This window comes from Lycium ferocissimum, chromosome 12, assembly GCF_029784015.1.
Source record: "Lycium ferocissimum isolate CSIRO_LF1 chromosome 12, AGI_CSIRO_Lferr_CH_V1, whole genome shotgun sequence".
NCBI lineage: Eukaryota > Viridiplantae > Streptophyta > Magnoliopsida > Solanales > Solanaceae > Lycium > Lycium ferocissimum.
The window spans coordinates 44,098,573-44,117,643 of NC_081353.1; the positions used below are offsets into that span (position 1 = coordinate 44,098,573).

Below are 19,071 nucleotides of genomic sequence, written 5' to 3' on the forward strand. Positions count from 1 at the left end.
AAGAATATTTTCTGTAATTAGTCTTCCATGGACAAATCCGATTGATTATCGAAATAAGTCTTGGAAGTATGCGAGGCTACCCTATTACTCATGATCTTGAGATAACTTTATTTTGAGAAGCTTGGATAGGCTAATTGGCATGTCTCATTTATAAGAAAGCAAGAGATTCTCAATCTTTAGGAATTAGCACTAGGCAAGTGCTTATGAAATATTAGGTAAGTTGAGAACCATTAAAGAAACTCGAATTAGGTCCTTGAGATCTTGTTTAACAATATCCTAACAGTCTAATAAAAATATCCATTAAATCCATCCGGACTATGTGCATCGTTAGGATTTAAGTCAAAAACAACCTTCTTGATCTCTTCTTCTCTTGGATCGGTAGTGAGGGCATCATTGTCTTTGTCTCGTAATCTCTTGATGTATACAATCTAAGTGATGGAGTTGTGGATCCCTATCTTCCCTAAACATTCTCAAAGTGTTTAATGCCTTCATCTCCAATGTCCTTATCTCCGAAATCCACCGACCCTTCTTGATTTTTTATTTTATGTAATGTAAGTCTCCTTATTCGTCATTGATCATTGAGTGGAAATATTTAGTATTTGAGTCACCTTCATCGAGCCATCTTATACTAGCCTTTCCTAGGAAGAGAATCTTTCACACTTAAGCCGTTTAGGTAAATAGCTTGAGCTTTATGCATTTCTTCCCTGGCCTCATCTCTATTGTCATCAATATACTTATCTTCTAGTAGTTGCATCTTGCTTTCCCATTCCTTAACATGCTTCTGAATATCCCATATTTGTTCCCTAGACCATTTGCTGAGATTTTTTCCAAGAAGTTTCTGTTTTTGTTGAAATTTCCACATAATGTTGCCTTGAATGTCTTCTTGCCAACTATTTTGAACAATTTCTTCGAACTGAGGTTGATCAGTCCAAAAATTTAGAAACTTGAAATATCTTATCCCTTGGAAATCGGTGTTAGAACATCTTACTAGCATTGGGGGTATGGTTCGACCTCGTGCTAGCTAGGTGTTCTGTGGTTCTGGGTATTTTGCGGTCCATTCTTGGTTAATAAAAACTCTATGAAGTCTTTTCAGATTTCAGGTCTTTGTCCACGGCATTACACAAGTAAATCTAGGACCTCGAACCTCGCATCCACCATACCACACTCTTCCATACCGTCTATAAAATCCCTTAAACTCTTCTCGTTATCTTCTATGAGGATTTCCTCCTTTCTTTTCATTTGCATCCATAATAATATTGAAATCTCCAGAGATACACCAAGGGCCACTCACCAAGTTGCAGGAGTTGTGAAGGCTTTCCCATAAAGGTTTCCTCAAATGTTCCTTGTTTTTAGCATACACAAAGTCATATAAAACATATCAAAGTTGTCTTTTTGCATTGAATTTCATTGTAACTTGTTGAGTGTCATTAGAAATTTCGGAAGCCTCAAATAAAGAGGTCCAAAAAATCCAAATTTCGCCATTGATGTTACTGCAACAACCATTCATACCAATCCATCTTTTGCATAAAGTGATGAAATCTTTGTCAACAAAAGGTTCCAAAATAGAAATAATTTGAAGCTTGTTCAGCTTTGTAAGGAATTTAAGTCTTTCAAAAGCCCCTATGGACTTTACCCCTCGAATATTCCATATAACTGTGTCAATCATGGACCATATTATCAGAGGCACGCTTTTGGATGCCTTTACCTTTGCCCTAGTAAGTGGACCTATGAATTGTTTTTGCTTTCCATATCTGAGTGATCTGTTTCTTGGAGAGAGATTCCTTTTCATTATGACATCCTTTCTGAATTGAATAACTGCGTCTTCTGTTTCATCTTCTTGCCATGATGTACCGGAAGCAAAAGCTTTGATTATCTCCTCTTCATCTGTGGAGTTGCATTCTTCATATTCATCTTTCTCTTCCTTTTCTATACTATTACTTTCTTCATTGATTTCATCCAATGAGTCTTTTAACAGTGGCATTGTTTGAATAGGAGACATCTTTGGAGAAAGAAAGCCCATCGGAAGGAAGTATACCAGTTGGAGCTGATCTATTAAGCATTAATTCTTGACTCTATAAATTAACAATAAGGTTGATACCAGGTTGGCTCTTGGCCTTTTCAACTTCCTCAGAATCTGAAATAATAAAACCATCATCCTGCACAGTAGCATTAGGGGCCAACTGGCCGTCCCGAGATTTAGATTATTGAGTTTGATCAACATTGGTTAAAGGCTTATACTGAGATACAGGAGTGTCCTGATGCCCTATGGAAGAGGAAGCATGAGACTTGGATTTTGCAGGAGAAAAAGGGACATTAGAATTGAATGACCTTTGTCTATTTAGAACTAGTGAGGATTCAATAGGGCTTGGAGGGTATTGAAATTTAGGATTTTTCCTTTTTTTGTTGAGAAGTGAAAGGCTGGTTTGAAGGTGGCTGGAATTCATCTTGTAGTTGATTCAAATGTTAAAAGGAATTCTTCATTGATATGGAAGTGGCAAGTGGAACCGAGATGGAGGCATTTACTTTTTCAACCAAGTTCTCGGCTCTTTCCTTATTGATCTGACTCTGAGGTTCAATAGTAACCACAGTATTTGATTCCATAAGCTGTACAAGTTGATCTTGTTTTTCCACCTGAATTTTGGGATTTATAGGCTTAACTCTCCATTGCATAACATTCTTTTGTGATAGCTTAGCTCTTATCCCATTCTGAATGTTATGTCTTTTCTTAGTCTTGACCTTCTTTTGGGCATGAGTGAAACTGGAAAGGCGAGCTAAGGAAGATTCATTCGTTTTCGACCTTATATTAAGGCTGATAGGGACAGCCTGCTCTTTGATCAAAGGTCTCTTAAATTTCTGGGAATTCTGGATATTTTGGACTTGTGTTTGCACAATTTGTCTTTCAGGAAGCCAATTGTGATTGGAGTTGTTCAAAGTAGCAATAATAGGATTAACATCCTGTTTCTGATCTGTCGATCTGATCTGAGGGCCATGCTCACTTCTATTCCCTCTAACGGGAGGTTTGTAACTCTTTTGATTAACCATACATACATCTTCATAGTGGCCATGGTGTTTGCATTTGAAACAATAATCAGGGACAAATTCATATTCTATTACTTGGTAAAAACCACCACATTCAATCCCATCAATGTTCCTAATACCAACCCATACAGAATCCCTTCTTTGCTTAGTAAGATCGATTTCAACCAAGACTTTAGCAAAATTAGGTCTGGATTTGAACTCAGTTGCTTTATCTATCTTGAGTAAAGTCCCAGTAGGAGAAGTAATTCGCAACAGAGCGTCCCAATTATAATAATGCCATTTAAGGTCAGGGAGATTAATCCAAACAGGGGTAAGGGGTGTTTCCTCCTCTGGGTTAAAATCAATAGTCCAAGTAACCAACCGCATTAGAAAACCCAAAACCATGAATTTTCTTTTCGAGTAGATGTTCAAATAATCCTCTTCTAGAGTGAAAGCCATGAAAATATGTTTATGATTGTAATGACCGATGTGTACCGTGCTTTTGGTTGTGAATCTAGCTGCAAAATTACTTTTGATTTCTTCTATTGAAGGTCTTCCATGAGAGAATTTGCCAATAAGGGTAAATTTACAGTCTTTTGCAAGTTCGATTTCCTCCTGAGTAGTGAAAAAAATCGCTGATTTCCCCTTGTGAATCTTTGGCGGTCTGTAAATTAGCTTTGTTTTAGTCGCTGGAATCGAATTGGGAATTAGCGTAGAAGCATAAGAAGGATCGTAGAGGCCATTGGTTGGCTCCCTAATTGGTTCAGTCGCCCTTACTGGAGGAGGAATATGTGAAGTGTTCATGCCAGAGGGGCGGTAGAAAAGAGCCGTTGTCGGTAAAATATAGCTGTTGGGACAGTTGATGTTAAAAAAAGGAACTTTTAGAGAGAAGGTAGAGCTTCTCTCACTTAAAAGTGTTTTTTTGTATATAACTCTAACAACTTAACTTGTGGAGAGAAACATTTTTTTTTTTTGGCAGTTACAAAGGATGGAACAAAACGAATTAATGATTATGACATCTGGCCAACAAATAAAAGCTTTTTCTTATAGTGTCCAGATTCCAGAAGATGGACCTTAATTAATAGGAAACTTGAAAACATAGTGTAAGAACAGCTATTAAATAGCCATTAAATAGAGAGAATAAAAATAGGACCTTAGGCTTCGAAAATTTCTTGAGACGGTAGAGTCTCGTGCTGATAATGTGTTATAAAACAATAAACTAAAGCAAGAATATTTGTAGAACAAGAGAGAAGAGAGTTCTTATTTCTTATCAGGGATGAAATACAATGAAGGAAACCTCTCTATTTATAGGAGAGCATTGACTTGGTGCCAAAGTCACAAACCCTAAAATTTCTCCTAAAGATAGACATCATAATATTATAATAATATTTATAACAAAATGAGTTTAAATACATTGTCTCGAAATAAGTGTCATTTTAGAAATTCAAGACCAAAATTAGCAATTATGTCCAATTATATCCTTAACATTAAAAAAGTAATCCTTTTTAATATTGCTCAATTCTCGAAAAAATATCTAATAAATAGAAATAATTGAGTACATATTCTTGCTGTATATGTTGTTTGAGACTATGGGTGTGTTCGGTATGAAAGAAAATGTTTTTCAATTTTCTCATGTTCGTTTAGTAAAAATTTTTGGAAAACATTTTATTTTACGAAAACAAGTTGCTTAAAAATGGGAAAAATGACTTAATCAAAATAGTGAAAACAAGTCCGTAATTGACATTTCACCAACCTACCACCATCCAACCCACCCCCAACCACCAAACCAACAACTCTCACAACCCCACGCACCTCCCCCACCCACCCTCACCCCACCCTATTTTTTTTTTTTTTTTAAAGTTCTGAAATTTTTTATTTTTGGGATTTCTATACCATGCATCCCCCCCCCCCCCCCCGCCCTTCTCTCCAAAAAATATTATTTTTTCCTTCAAAAAATTTTTGAAAAGCTTTTTTGTTTGGTTTTTTACACCACCCACCCCCCGGCCTCCGCCCCAACACCCCACCACCCCCTCAAAAACATTAATTTTTTTAAAAAGAAAAAGTTTTGAAAAGTTTTTTTTTTCTTTTTAATTTGGGTTTCTACGACCCCCCACCCCACTGCCCCCTCCAAAAAGAGTAATTTTCTTTTAAAAAAAGTTTTGAGAAGTTTTTTTTAATTATTTTTTTATTTTAGTTTTCTACGACACCCCCTAGCCAAGAATTGTTTTTTAAAAGTTTTGAGACTTTTTCTTTTTTGATTTTCTACACCCACCTACCCCCCCCCCCTCCCCAACACACACCTCTCCCGAATTTTCTACTTCATATTTAATTTTACCTTTATAAAAGAGGTTTACACAGTATCAAGATAACACTTGTGTTTCACAAATTCTACTTTAAACAAGACTCTCTAACCAGTTAAGATTATACTGTGAATGTTACCAAGTGAAAAGGAATGAGATCCAATTTATAAGAGTTCAAAACCTTTTACTCCACGAAAATGATCAGCCAAATACGAAAAGATTTATTTCCTTATAAAAAAAGAAAAGGAAAAACAATCATGGTAAATATGTTTCCATTCTTTCAAAATAAAAAATAAAAACTAAGCAAGCCCAATTATGATAAGAATATTAGGGCAAATAACTAATAAATTTTGGCTCGAAAAAGAAATGCAAAAGGAAGGTCATGCTTACTAGGATCCAAACTAGTGACCTATAGCTTATTATTGAACTACTTTTGCCACTGCATTAAATCTTTTCTTGTATCCAGAAAATTCAAAAATATATATATCCTTACAAAAGTTATTTCTCCATTAATATTTGCACGGTATTATTTCCAAGGAAGGGGTTCACTATAACGCTTAGTTAGAGGTAGCCGCCACCAGTGACCTCTGAAAATCTTAGCCAAGAGATAGAGATGTCCATAAAAATCTTGTTCTTTAATTATTTATTTGTGGTATCATGAATAGTAAAATTATTTATTTGTGGTGTCATGAATAGTAACGTTGAATTAAGTACATTATTGCAGAGTTACTACTAAAATGGGCATTTGCTGGCAAATGCAAATCTTTAAATATATTATTGTAGATTTAAGAGCAACATCAAAAGTTCCAAAGGAAATCGACGTACATTTTTTTTTTCGGTTTCCCTTATGGTGTCCGGTACCGCATTGGAGTCCCACTATATCCGGATTCGCGCTGCGTAGGGTCCCATTCGCCGGGGGGGGGGGGGGGGGGAAGGCGCCCCTACCAAAGGATTTTTCCATAGCCAGGGCTCGAACCCGAGACCTCTGGTTATGGGAGGAGCAGCCCATCCGTTGCACCACTTTCTTTAGTGGTGACGTACATGCTTTTCATATACAAAAAAACAATACTTAACTTGTTACCTTTTTTGGTCTCCTATAGGTATCCGGTATCCGCATTGAAGCTCTAACTAATTCGAATTTGTACCCCATAAGATTCATTTAAAGGAGAAACGCTCGCTAAAATTTTTTTTTCATATTCGGGGATCGAATTCAAGATCTCTCATTAAGAGTGGAGGGAGTCTATCCATCCCACCACAACTCATGTTGATATTAACTGTTACCTAACTTGTTTGGTCTTTTTTTTTTTTTTTACGACTATATTATTCATGTTATTATTTGGATGGTTGTTATCTATTGTATTGTATGCTATTGTTACTTTAAATATAATGTTTATTTTAATAGTAGTTTAAATTTTATTGTGTCACGTCGTTAAATCCATCGTTATGTAACGATGAAGAGTATCATTTTATGTAACGACCTATTTGGTATGTTCACGTCATTATCCTTTTTCTTTTCTTCTTATTTTGCTTTTGCTTTAATAATCCTATTATATCATTTACCTTATCCTTTTTTATAATAGTTCTACTTCGTATACCCTATTTTTCCTTATAATATTGTATGTAAGTTTATTCGTCAGATTAGTATAATGTGTGATATTATGTAACGACGTACGAGAAATGATACAAGCTATATATGAATGTTGCATTCGTCAAAACAATACAGTACAATGCGATAGAATACAAATTATACAATACAATACATTTTGGAACAATACGTAATAACCCTCCAACAAGCTAGTAACTAAGTCAAACAGATTCGATTTGCGTCGTTATCATCTCATTTTCTGGACTTTTAATCTTCTGTTTCTTTGTTTGTTTGAACTCTCCATAGAAGTATGAGACGAAACCCCAAAGAGAGAGAAAAAGAGAAAGTCCCTTTTCACCAGAAAATTTCTCATTAAAAAAAATTACGCCTAATACCTCAGTAACTGGCAGTAAAACTGATATTATAACCCCAGACATTAAAGAAGAAGAGAGGTAAATAACTCCAACAGCACCTACAAAGAAACATTGCCAAATTATGGCACTCCATACTACCACTATATAATATCTAGCTTCTCCTAGGTTAAATTGTTTTGCTTCCCTTGAAATTGCCTGCACGATTTCAATCAATATTTTAATCCTTCATCTTCAAGGAGATCAATCTCTAAAGTAAAAAGAACTAGTATCAAGACTATAGAGATGGCAAACAATCGCGATCAATGGCAAAGTTGGGATTTCTACTAAGGGATTCAAAAAGTAAAAAAGTAAACATGCAAAGAAGCTAAGAGGATTCGACACTTACTATATAGACGTAAAAAACAATTTTAACCTTGTATACACATGTAATTTTCCTACAAAGGGTGTTCGGATGAACCCCCTTCCGGTAACCTAACCCTGCACATGGACGTGACAAGTTATATGAATTAATGGAGGAGAATTTAGAGATCGCAATTTAGGGGGGGAAGAAGGGGGGGGGGGGGGGGGGGGTAGATAGATCCATGTGGGTTGAAAATAGAGAAAATGATATTTTGAGGCCAGGGACGAGGTTAACATGGGAAGTATGTGTTCGGCAGAATCCTAGTCCAAACCCTACACATTTGTTGATACTAAATATATACAGGTATAAATTTTAAATTCTAAATCGTCCTCTGGCGCGAGGCAAGTTAAAAAGATACCTGAAAGTCCTTATTGGCAATCATTCCTACAGTGCAAAAAGCAGTAGCAGCAAAACACATGACCATCTGAATCTCCAACACCAAAGTAGCAGTAATTGCCTGCTTTGCCTTCAAATAAATCAACTCAATAAAAGGCAAAATAAGTCCATACAAAGCTGCAGCCAAAAGGGTCATAATAAAACCAAGAATATAGGCTTTACTAGTCACACCCTCGGGCCGATCACCGTTAGCCCGAATACCCAATAAAACCGCACCGACTATCAACAGAACCACCGCATTAATTGAGTACGGCGTAAACTTCACCTTCACTATGAAAAATGCACCTATAGCCGTAAAGGCAAGTTGAGCAGAGATAAGAAGTGTAGAAGTTGAAACGGGGAGTTTCGACGCGCCCCAGGTGTAGAGAAAAGTGTCAAGTCCCGTGAGAACGCCAATGATAAATGATGCAATGAAAATTCGGGGTGTTATAAAGTAAAACTTGGCATCAGAGCCCTCATTTTTTCGACGGTACAAGTATAGGAAGGCAAGTGGTATAAGGGTGAGTGGCCATCCACCGGTTTGTAACCAACTGTTAAGCCAAATTCTAGAACCTCCTTCGACAAAATATAGACGCAACATTAGTGGACCACCACATATGCCAACGGCCATTATCAGACTGTATATTATCAAGAGGAATCTCTTCATGTTAGTGCTTAATCCTTGATCTTCCATAATTTATTTTCCAGAGATTTGGATTTTTTTGCACTGGTTGTAATGGAAACTCTGCTTTTATAGTTGAGAAGAATTTGATTCCACTGCTACCATTGGTTTCACAAAATGGAGTGGTCCCTTTGAGACGGTTCATCTGTATAATTGTGGCCAAAAAGATACTATACTACCTAAAGTTTCAGGAATTGGATATGGTTGTGTTGTTTATATATACAAGCTTAATCATGTAGACAGACAAGTATGTATATATGTGACTATGTCTTACTTGTACAAAGTAAATTGGGCCCGCTACATCAATCATCATTGATTCTTGTTAACAGACAAGGGGTGAATATCATTTTCTGTACTCCTCAACTTTGCTTTAAAAATCAAACTCCCTCCTCAATTATGAATAATAGATATTCTCTCCCCTTATTCTTAGGCAATGTCTATTTTAGCCGGCTACTCTAACTGGTCGTACGTAGCAAATTCTCAATCCATTTTTCGGTTTATAGCGTCATACCTAATGGAAAAATCACTTTTTGGTGTAGGTCAATTTTATTGCCATATCTGTACTGCTGTAGTGTAGAATTTTGCATTTGATCTCCACTTGTTCTTTAAACCATAGTCAACTTGTGAAGAGAAAAATTGATTGAAAATAGCAAGGATATATGGGACAAAGGTTTCAGTCAACTTTGTCTTTTAATTGAATAATTGAAACTGGTCACTGATATGTCAACAATTTAAAGCTTTAATTTTCTTGTAGGAAGTGTGTCACGACAAGAACCTTGTAAACATATAGAGTACGAACAGAGCTGAACATATTAATGAGGCCAACAACTAGTATTAAGTGAGTGATTCCTGTAGGTGCCCAAAGTGATTCCAAATATGTGTTACAATCTCACTCTCAACAAATATATGTTGGATGGTTTCACATTTTGATAATAGCAATAGTGACATCTAGAGACAATATTGCTTCCAAACTTCTTACAAAAGTATTTAACTTAAATTCAAATAAATACATATAAATGATTCTGCCATCGGAATGACACTGTTTTCTTTTAGTATACGGAAAAGGGCCAAAGATGCCCTTAAACTATGCAAAATGAACAAAAATGCCCTCCATTCATAGTCTGGTCTAAAAATGTCCTTAACTATGCGAAATGAATAAAGATGCCCTCAATTCACATTTTAGTTCAAAAATGCCCTTAAACTATGCGAAATTGAACAAAAATGCCCCTATTGTTACTTAATTGGGTCAAAATGCCCTTTTTCTAATAAACATATTGTTTCTTTTCTTTTTAAACACATTTTTTAAATAAAAAATATCACTTTAAAAGAAACCTTTTCTTGTTTCTTTTCTTTTAAAATCCCTTTAACTAATAAAAAAGTGGGAAGTGATTTTTTTTTTTTTTTTCTCAATTAAAATAAAATTACCCCATGTACTTTTTTAACTTATAAAATAGTCAAATATATAATTCATAGTAACCCATCATTAATTTTCCTTTATATAACGATAAAACTTTTTCCTAATAAAATAGGAAATATTTTTAATTCTTAATATTTTTCCGAATTGAAGTAGTATAAGCATTTGCTAATATAATCCTTAGTTTTAAAGTTAAAATGAAAAGAGGGTCAACAATAACTCAATCGATGATATCTTAAAGATATTTTGTGATTTAAAGCAATGTAATAAATTTTCTTATTTTATGGTATTATGATTGTTATATCTTAACTTTAAAACCAAGTATTAGCAAAAGTACATGATTTATGACATTACGATTGTTGTATCTATTTTATTAGGAAAAAGAATTTTATCGTTATTTAAATGAAAATTAATGATGGGTTACTGTGACTTATATATATGACCTATATTATCAGTTAAAAAAGTACATGGGGTAATTTTATTTTAATTGATGAAATGAAATTAGGAAAAAAAATTACTTACCACTTTTTTATTTAGTTAAAGGAATTTTAAAAGAAAAGAAACAAGAAAAGGTTTATTTTATAATAATATTTTCATTTAAAAAATGTGTTTAAAAGAAAAGAAACAATATGTTTATTGGGAAAAGGGCATTTTTGACGCAATTAAGTAACAATAGGGCATTTTTGTTCAATTTCATATGGTTTAAGGGAATTTTTGGTCCAACCTATGAATGGGGACATTTTTGTTCATTTCGCATAGTTTAAGGGCATTTTTGGCCCTTTTCCGTTTAGTATAAAAAGATAAAGATAATAATTGTCGACTTTTATGACGGTTGTCTTTGTTAATCAGTAACATAAATGTCATCAATTGTTTTCGGTTCCATAAAATACTCGAAAACTAATATTAACTTACTGATTTGTTTTATATGTAGCAAAGTAAACTAGACTAATCGCTCAGATAGGTGACATTTGTTGAGATTGAAGAATCCCTTTCCTCCATTGATGATATAGAGTGTGATGAGAAGAAGAATGAAGAGAAAGGGTTAGAAGTGAAAGAAGAGGGTTGAACTCGTGTGAATGTGAAGTCAACTTAATAAGGGTTATTACTTGAATGGTCTGATTTGGTACAAATAATTAACAATTGGGTTTATACGAGTTTGGGCCTCTACACAACAAATGGGCTCATTCCTCTCTATACACAATTCGGCCTAAACATACACAACTGAAGAATCAGATATTATTCCCATTCTAGATGTTTCCATTTACGTGTACATAGTCCAAAATTAGTTAGTTAAGATTTATTTTTAGCAACCAATGATAGGATAGTAGCTGTATAGAAATTGTTCTTTTATTCCTTTTGTCATATAGCATAGGAATTTTGTATAAATACACACTCAGTGGGATGAAATAAACATCAAGAAAATTTCCACAAATTAGTCTCCTTTTATGTTTTTCTACATGGTATCAACGCAAATCTGAGATCTAAATTCAATCTTTTCCGACCTAATCTCTCTTTTCTTCATCAATTTCACTATCTTTTAGTTCAAATGGCTATTACACCTGAAACCATCATCACTGAAGGAACTACTGCTGGAAATGGAAGCACTGTTACCATTGACCAAAGCAGTCCCTATTTCCTTCATGCTTCTGACTCTCTTCACATGACTCTTGTCATCACACCCTTTGATAGAACTAGATATGGAGCATGGAAAAGATCCATACTCATAGCCCTCTCAGCCAAAAATAATCTGGGTTACATACAAGGGGATTCAACCATGCCGGCTTCTGATTCTGCTGAGTTCAAGCTTTGGAGCAAAGGTAGTGATATGGTAACTTCCTGGCTGTTGAACTCTCTTTCAAAAGAGATAGCATCTGTGGAAGCACATTGAAGACAGGCTTGGACAACATAATGGAGCATTGCTTTGCTTCCACTTCAGCACAAAACAGACTTAAATTTCACCCTAGAGCAGTGCCCTGTATATTTCTAGGATAGCCACCTGAGAAGAAAGGATATAAACTCATGGAATTAAAATCTAGAAGGATCTTTGTCTCCAGAGATGTTCATGAAAATGAACATTATTTTCCCTTCTCATCCACAACACCTCATCTTACCTCCACCTCTACCAATTTGCCTTTTATCATCACTGATGATTCCATTTTTTCTCAACAGTCTGTCCCAATCAATACAAACACACGTGATGTACCTGATCCCCCTAGTCCTGTTATTAACCATTCCCCTGATCCCTCACTTCTTTCTACTAACCATCATTCACCTGATACCTACCCAATGGTTACACTTTCTACACAAGACCCATCTTCTGCTGCACCAACAAGACAATCAGAGAGGGTTAACAAGAGACCTATATATCTTGATGATTATATTTGCAACTCTGTGTTTTTCACTGATCTTAACACTACTTGTTTTGTTGCTTCTTTACTAGCTCCTACTTTCCCTTTTACTGCCTTATCTTTTGATAATCAACTGCATCTTAATTGTATTTCTTCAATATCTGAGCCTACTTCTTATGAACAAGCAAGTTTACACCCTGGATGGCAAAGTGCCGTGAGTACTGAGATTGATGCATTTACAGCTAATCAAACGTGGGATTTAGTAGATTTGCCTACTAGCAATAGGGCTCTATCTTGTAAGTGGGTATTTAAAGTTAAACAAAATTCAGATGGGACACTTGAGAGGTTGAAGGCTAGACTTGTGGTAAGGGGTGGCATACGAAGGGCTGGTATTGATTTTAATTAAACTTATTCTCCTGTTGTCAAAATGAAAACTATCAGATGCATTCTAGCAGTAGCTATTAAAAGGGGTTGGAGGCTTTCTCAGTTGGATGTAAACAATGCCTTCTTGCATGGGGACTTGCAAGAAAAAGTTTACATGAAGGTACCCCCTAGTATGCCTATTTCTTCTAGTGGACAAGTTTGTAGGCTTAAGAAATCATTATATGGCTTAATACAAGCCACTCGACAGTGGTATGCTAGATTAGCAGTGTCACGGCCCAACCGAAGAGCCATGACGGACACCCAGAGCTAGCCTACCGAGTACCTCAAAACGTACATCTCATAGTCATATCTGAGTGGGCCGTGAAACTAACTCATAAATATCATAATTGAAAGGGGCACATGCTAAATATATATATATATATAGACACACACACACACACACACACCATCATCATCATCAATTGTGCCCATATATAAGCTGACAAGGCTATCAGAGGATATCACAAAAAAATAAGAACCGATGAGATTATAGAACATCTAACTATATACATCTATCTACGAGCCTCTACATGGACTGCATAACATCATAAATACGGGACAGGACCCCGCCATGCCCATATATGTACACAAAAGAATAATACCAGCTGAACCACTGCTCTGGAACAAAAGGAGCGCTCCTGTACAATCTCTGATGAAGCAGCCTAGGGGTCTGGTTTGTCTCCCTGTCTATATGCGAGCATGAACGCAACGTCCACCAATAAAATGACGTCAGTACGAATAATGTATCGAGTATGTAAAGCATGAATAGCAGAATAACAAAAGTATGAAGATAACATAAGATAAAGAGATCAATTTGTACTCTGAGTGCCTTTTAAGGCGGATGTCATGCATGCTTAGCTTTAAAAAAAATATTTTCATACATACATATATATATGGTATCCTGGCCGGCCATTTAGGCTCGGTGTTATCATCATATCATCATCATTCCGACTCCGGGGTAACATCATAATCTGCCTGCTGCAGTGGTGTGCACATCTACGTGCTTGCCCGACCGACTATAGCGTGGCGTGATGTGAGAAAATACATACATATATATATATATATATATATATATATATATATATATATATATATATATATATATATATATGAGAGCCCAAATAAAAGCTATAACTCTATCGGAGTGATGTAAGGTCGATAAACCTCCGATTATCATTATGGAACTATCACCATGAATATATCCACCTTGAAAGAATAAAAGCATAATATGAGATCAACATCAATGAATAAAATCAATAATCATATGATAAAGATCAATAATCATGAGACAAGTGTCAACCATATCATAAGAACATCAAGAACCATGAGTTTCTAGCATCTCTAGAAATAAGAACACTATAGATATCATTGGTATGGGTTTGTATTGATAGGATCATGCCATAAGAAAGAAAGGGACAACCTTAACATACCTCGTCGTCTCCTTACTACTCCTCGCCTATCCTCCTGAGTTCGCAAATCTACATTCAAGATGATTCACACTAAGTTTAGGTCGTTGAAACGCTTATAAGATCAAACTAGACTATTAGGTGAGCTAACGAATTTTGGGCAGCATCTCCCCTATATCACTTACATCTAAAAATTCCAAAATAGCTCCCAAACTTCCTTAACAACATCAACAATACCATAATCAAAAGGTTACATTCAATTTATGCTCAATTCAATTGCAGAACTTCTTTTCGTAATCAATCTATAATAACAACTTCAACACAATCCCTTATACACTTGTATACAACACTTCCTCATAATCATTATTATCCCTCATAGAAAGATCATACTCATAACATGCTAATAATTATAGCTCAAGTTAATTTACAACTCAAAATATCATCAAATTCATATTTGAACTTTTCCTCCAATTTCTTCCTCAAATCTTAACATAATTACCAAATAAACTCATAAGCATAAATCTAAGACGAAATCTTACCTCAAAATTCAAGAAAACTTCAATTCCAAGGTTACTCCACCTTAAGAAATACTCGCTCAAGCATCTTCAAGAAGAGGAGACAAGTGTAGACCTGACTTGGAAACCCTAACCACTTAAATCTTCACTTTGATCTTTGATTTAGGCTTGGAAGTATGTTGGAATATGTTTGGAGAGGTTTCTAGGGCTTTCTGGGACTTGGGGTTATGTTAAAATGAAATAAAATGAAGAGAGGATCATAATTATATCATTCTGGAAACTCACCACCTCAATTTTTACGGCCACAAATTACTGGCCGTAATTCAAATTACTGGCCATAATTCAAATCATAAAATTTTATACAGACCATAACTTTTATTGTATTTCTTCGATTTGCAATTTGTAAATTGCATTGGAAATATAACTTCCTGAACTTCAATTTTCATAGGTTATACATTCCATAACTCCTCATATTCTAGGAGATATACATCCCTTAAGTTGGACCAAAAATCCTGTCCAGATTTCTGCCAAATTTTCCAAAATTTTTTACAGACTTAATTTCTTCGATTTACTTGATCCCGAAACCTTTAAACACTTGTATAACACTTGTTAAAAGACTTCCTTAACCCTATAGGTGTATCATAGTCTCTCTGGACTTACGTTAGTTTTCTTACGACTCAATCGACGCGGAAATTTTCCGAGGCATAACATCCTTCCCCTCTTAGAAACATTCGTCCTCGAATGTTAAACTCTTAGGAATTCTTTGAAAAATTTGGCAGAGTTTCCCCTGTAAGTATAGTACAACCAACCTGTCACAACAACCAAAAATATACAACGCCACACAGGGCTACAACAAGCAATAACAACAATGGCCTTACACAACCAATAATCATAAAAATTGAAACATTACGCACCTAAAAATGATGGTGTATCTGTCTGGACCTCCTCTGGAAGTGGAAATAAGTGCGGATATCTGGACCTCATATCCTCTTCAGCTTCCCAAGTCATCTCCTCGATATTCTTATTCCTCCAAAGGACCTTCACTGAAGCTACATCTTTAGTCCTTAATCTTCGAACTTATCTATCTAAGATAGCAATGGGAACCCCTTTGTATGATAGCTGCTGGATAACCTGAATATCATCAACATGTACAATTCTGCAAGGATCCCCAATACACTTACGAAGCATCGATACATGAAATACTGGACTGATTTCAAATCTGGAGGCAAATCTAACTCATAGGCCACCTGGCCCACTCTACGTACAATCCTGTAAGGTCTAATATATCGAGGACTAAGCTTACCCTTCTTGCCAAATGTCATGTCGCCTTTTATGGGTGAGACCTTCAAGAATACCCAATTATCAATTTGAAATTCTAAGTCTCGTTGGCAGTTATCTTCATAAGACTTTTGACGACTCTGGGCTGCTAACAATTGATCCTGAATAAGTTTGATCTTCTCCACTGCTTGTTGGATCAAGTCTGGCCCTATTAACTTAGATTCCCCCACTTCAAACCATCTGATAGGTGATCTACACTTCTGCCCATATAAAGCTTCATATGGGGCTATCTGGATACTAAAATGCTAGCTATTATTATATGCAAACTCAATAAGTGGTAAATTGTCATCCCAGTTGCCTCTGAAGTCTAACACATATGCCCTTAACATATTTTCGAGGGTTTGAATAGTACACTCATCTTGTTCATCTGTTTGGGGATGAAATGCTGTGCTAAGACTCACCTGAGTCCCCAAACCTTTCTGCAAAGACGTCCAAAAATTTGCTGTAAACTGCACTCCCCTGTCGGAGATCAGAGCACCATGAAGTCAGACTATGTCCTTTATATAAAGCTTCGCGTAATCCTTGGCTATGTAAGTAGTCCTGATTGGCAGAAAATGGGCTGATTTAGTAATTCTATCAATAATCACCCATATGGAATCATACTTACGCTGAGAATGATGCAAGACTGTAATGAAATCCATAATAATTACTTCCCATTTCCAAGTCGGAATCTCAATATTTGCAACAATCCACCGGGCTTCTGATGCTCAATCTTCACTTGTTGACAGTTAGGACATTGGGCTACAACTCTGCTATGTCCTTCTTCATTCCATCCCACCAATAAACTTCCTTAATATCATGATACATTTTCGTTGTCCCCGGATGAATAGAATAACAGAATTAATGAGCCTCTCCCATAATCTGACGACGTAGCCCTGTAACCTTAGGAACACATAGTCTGCTTTGATATTTGAGAACTCCATCTTCAGCAATCTCAAATGATGACTTGAAGAGCTATGTCCCTATAATGAACTAACATAAAATCCTTGCACTGGCGTTCCTTCACCTCAGCTACCAAAGATGAAACTGCCGCATCATGGATAGTAACTCCCGAATTGCCCGAGTCCAATAATCGAACTCCTAGGCTAGCTAACTGTTGAAGTCCACGAACAATCTCCCTTTTCTCTGGCTGGACATCATATAAACTACCCATGGATTTGCGGCTAAGAGCATCGGCCACTACGTTCGCCTTTTCCGGGATGATATAAGATACTAACATCATAATCTTTTAGTAACTCTAACCATCGTCTCTGCCGCAAATTTAACTCCTTCTGCTTAAAGATATACTGAAGACTCTTATGGTCCATATAAATGTCGACATGAACATCATATAAATAGTGTCTCCACATCTTCAATGCATGAATCACCGCGGCTAACTCTAGATCATGTGTTAGATAATTCTTCTCGTGCTTCCGCAAGTACCTTGAAGCATAAGCTATAACCTTGCCATGCTGCATCAATATACAACCTAGCCCAACGCATGAGGCATCACAATAAATAACATAGCCCTCCGATCCTTCTGGAAGTGTCAGACCCGGGGCCGAAGTCAATCTATACTTCAACTCCTGGAAACTGCGCTCGCAAGCATCCGTCCATTGAAACTTAGTTAATTTTTGAGTCGGCTTCGTCAGTGGTGCAGAAATAGAAGAAAAACCTTCTACAAATCTTCAGTAATAACCTGCTAAACTCAGGAAACTACGTACCTCTGTAGGTGTTGTAGGTCTCGGCCAAGTTTTCACAACTTCAATCTTCTGGGTATCTATTTGAATACCATCAGCTGAAATAATATGCCCCCAAAAAGTCACTGAATTCAACCCAAACTCACATTTTGAGAACTTTGCATGCAACTTTTGAGCCTGAAGAACTCTAAGGACAGTACATAAATAATCCGCATGGTCCACCTCAGATCAAGAATATACGCAATATCATCGATAAATACAATCACAAACGTATCTAGGAAAGGCCTGAATACATCATTCATCAAATCAAAATACCGCCGATGTATTTGTTAACCCAAATGACATTACACGAAATTCAAAATGACCATATTTTGTTCTGAAGGCCGTCTTCGGAATGTGTTTCTCTCTAACTCTCACCTGGTGATACTCAGATCTTAAATCTATTTTTGAGAACTATTTGGCACTACAACTAGTCAAATAAATCATCGATTCTTGGAAGTGTATACTTGTTCTTTATTGCCACCTTATTCAGCTTCCTGTAGTCGATACACATCCGTAAGGATCCATCTTTCTTTCTTACAAATAACACAGGTGCTCCCCACGATGACGAACTAGGCCTGATAAAGGCTTTTTCAAGCAAATCCTTTAATTGTTCCTTCAACTCTCTTAATTCTGCAGGTGTCATTCTATAAGGAGGAATAGATATTGGCTTGGTATCCGGTAACACATCAATGGCAAAATCAATCTCCCGTTCTGGTGAAAGGCCTGGAAGCTTGTCCGGAAACACATCTGGGAACTTATTGACTACTGGAACAGATTGAAGAGTCGGCGGCTTTGCTTCTGTATCTTGAACCCGTACTAGAGGATAAATGCACCTCTTGGCAATCATCTTCCTTGTCTTGAGGTAGGAAATAAACCTACCTCTGGGTGATACTGTATTACCCTTCCACTCTAGAACTGGTTCCCCTAGAAACTAAAATCGAACCATCTTTGTTCTACAATCAACATTAGCATAATAAGAGGCTAACCAATCCGTACCCATAATGACATCAAAGTCTACCATATCTAACTTAATCAAATCTGCCATGGTATCACGATCACATACTATGACCACACAATTTCTATATACCCGTCTATCTATCACTGGGTCACCAATGGGTATAGACACCTCAAAAGGTTTGATTGACTCAGGTTTCACCCCAAGCTGACCAACA

General features: G+C 36.2%; 1 protein-coding gene across 1 annotated transcript; it reads right to left on the reverse strand.

Moving 5' to 3' along the window:
* Nucleotides 1-6,987: 6,987 nt before the first annotated feature.
* Nucleotides 6,988-8,880, reverse strand: LOC132039975 (purine permease 3-like). Its single transcript, XM_059430547.1, has 2 exons — nt 8,036-8,880; nt 6,988-7,472 (listed from the first exon to the last, which is right to left on the reverse strand). Exons 1-2 carry the CDS (start codon nt 8,744-8,746, stop codon nt 7,125-7,127), a joined length of 1,059 nt encoding a protein of 352 aa, XP_059286530.1. The 5' UTR covers nt 8,747-8,880; the 3' UTR covers nt 6,988-7,124.
* Nucleotides 8,881-19,071: the final 10,191 nt, after the last annotated feature.

Excerpts from the sequence above, each read along its gene's own strand:
- LOC132039975 (XM_059430547.1), bottom strand. The coding sequence starts at position 8,746 with ATGGAAGATCAAGGATTAAGCACTAACATGAAGAGATTCCTCTTGATA. Across the intron at positions 7,473-8,035 it reads TTGCCAATAAGGACTTTCAG|GCAATTTCAAGGGAAGCAAA; the intron begins GTATCTTTTTAA and ends GAAATCGTGCAG.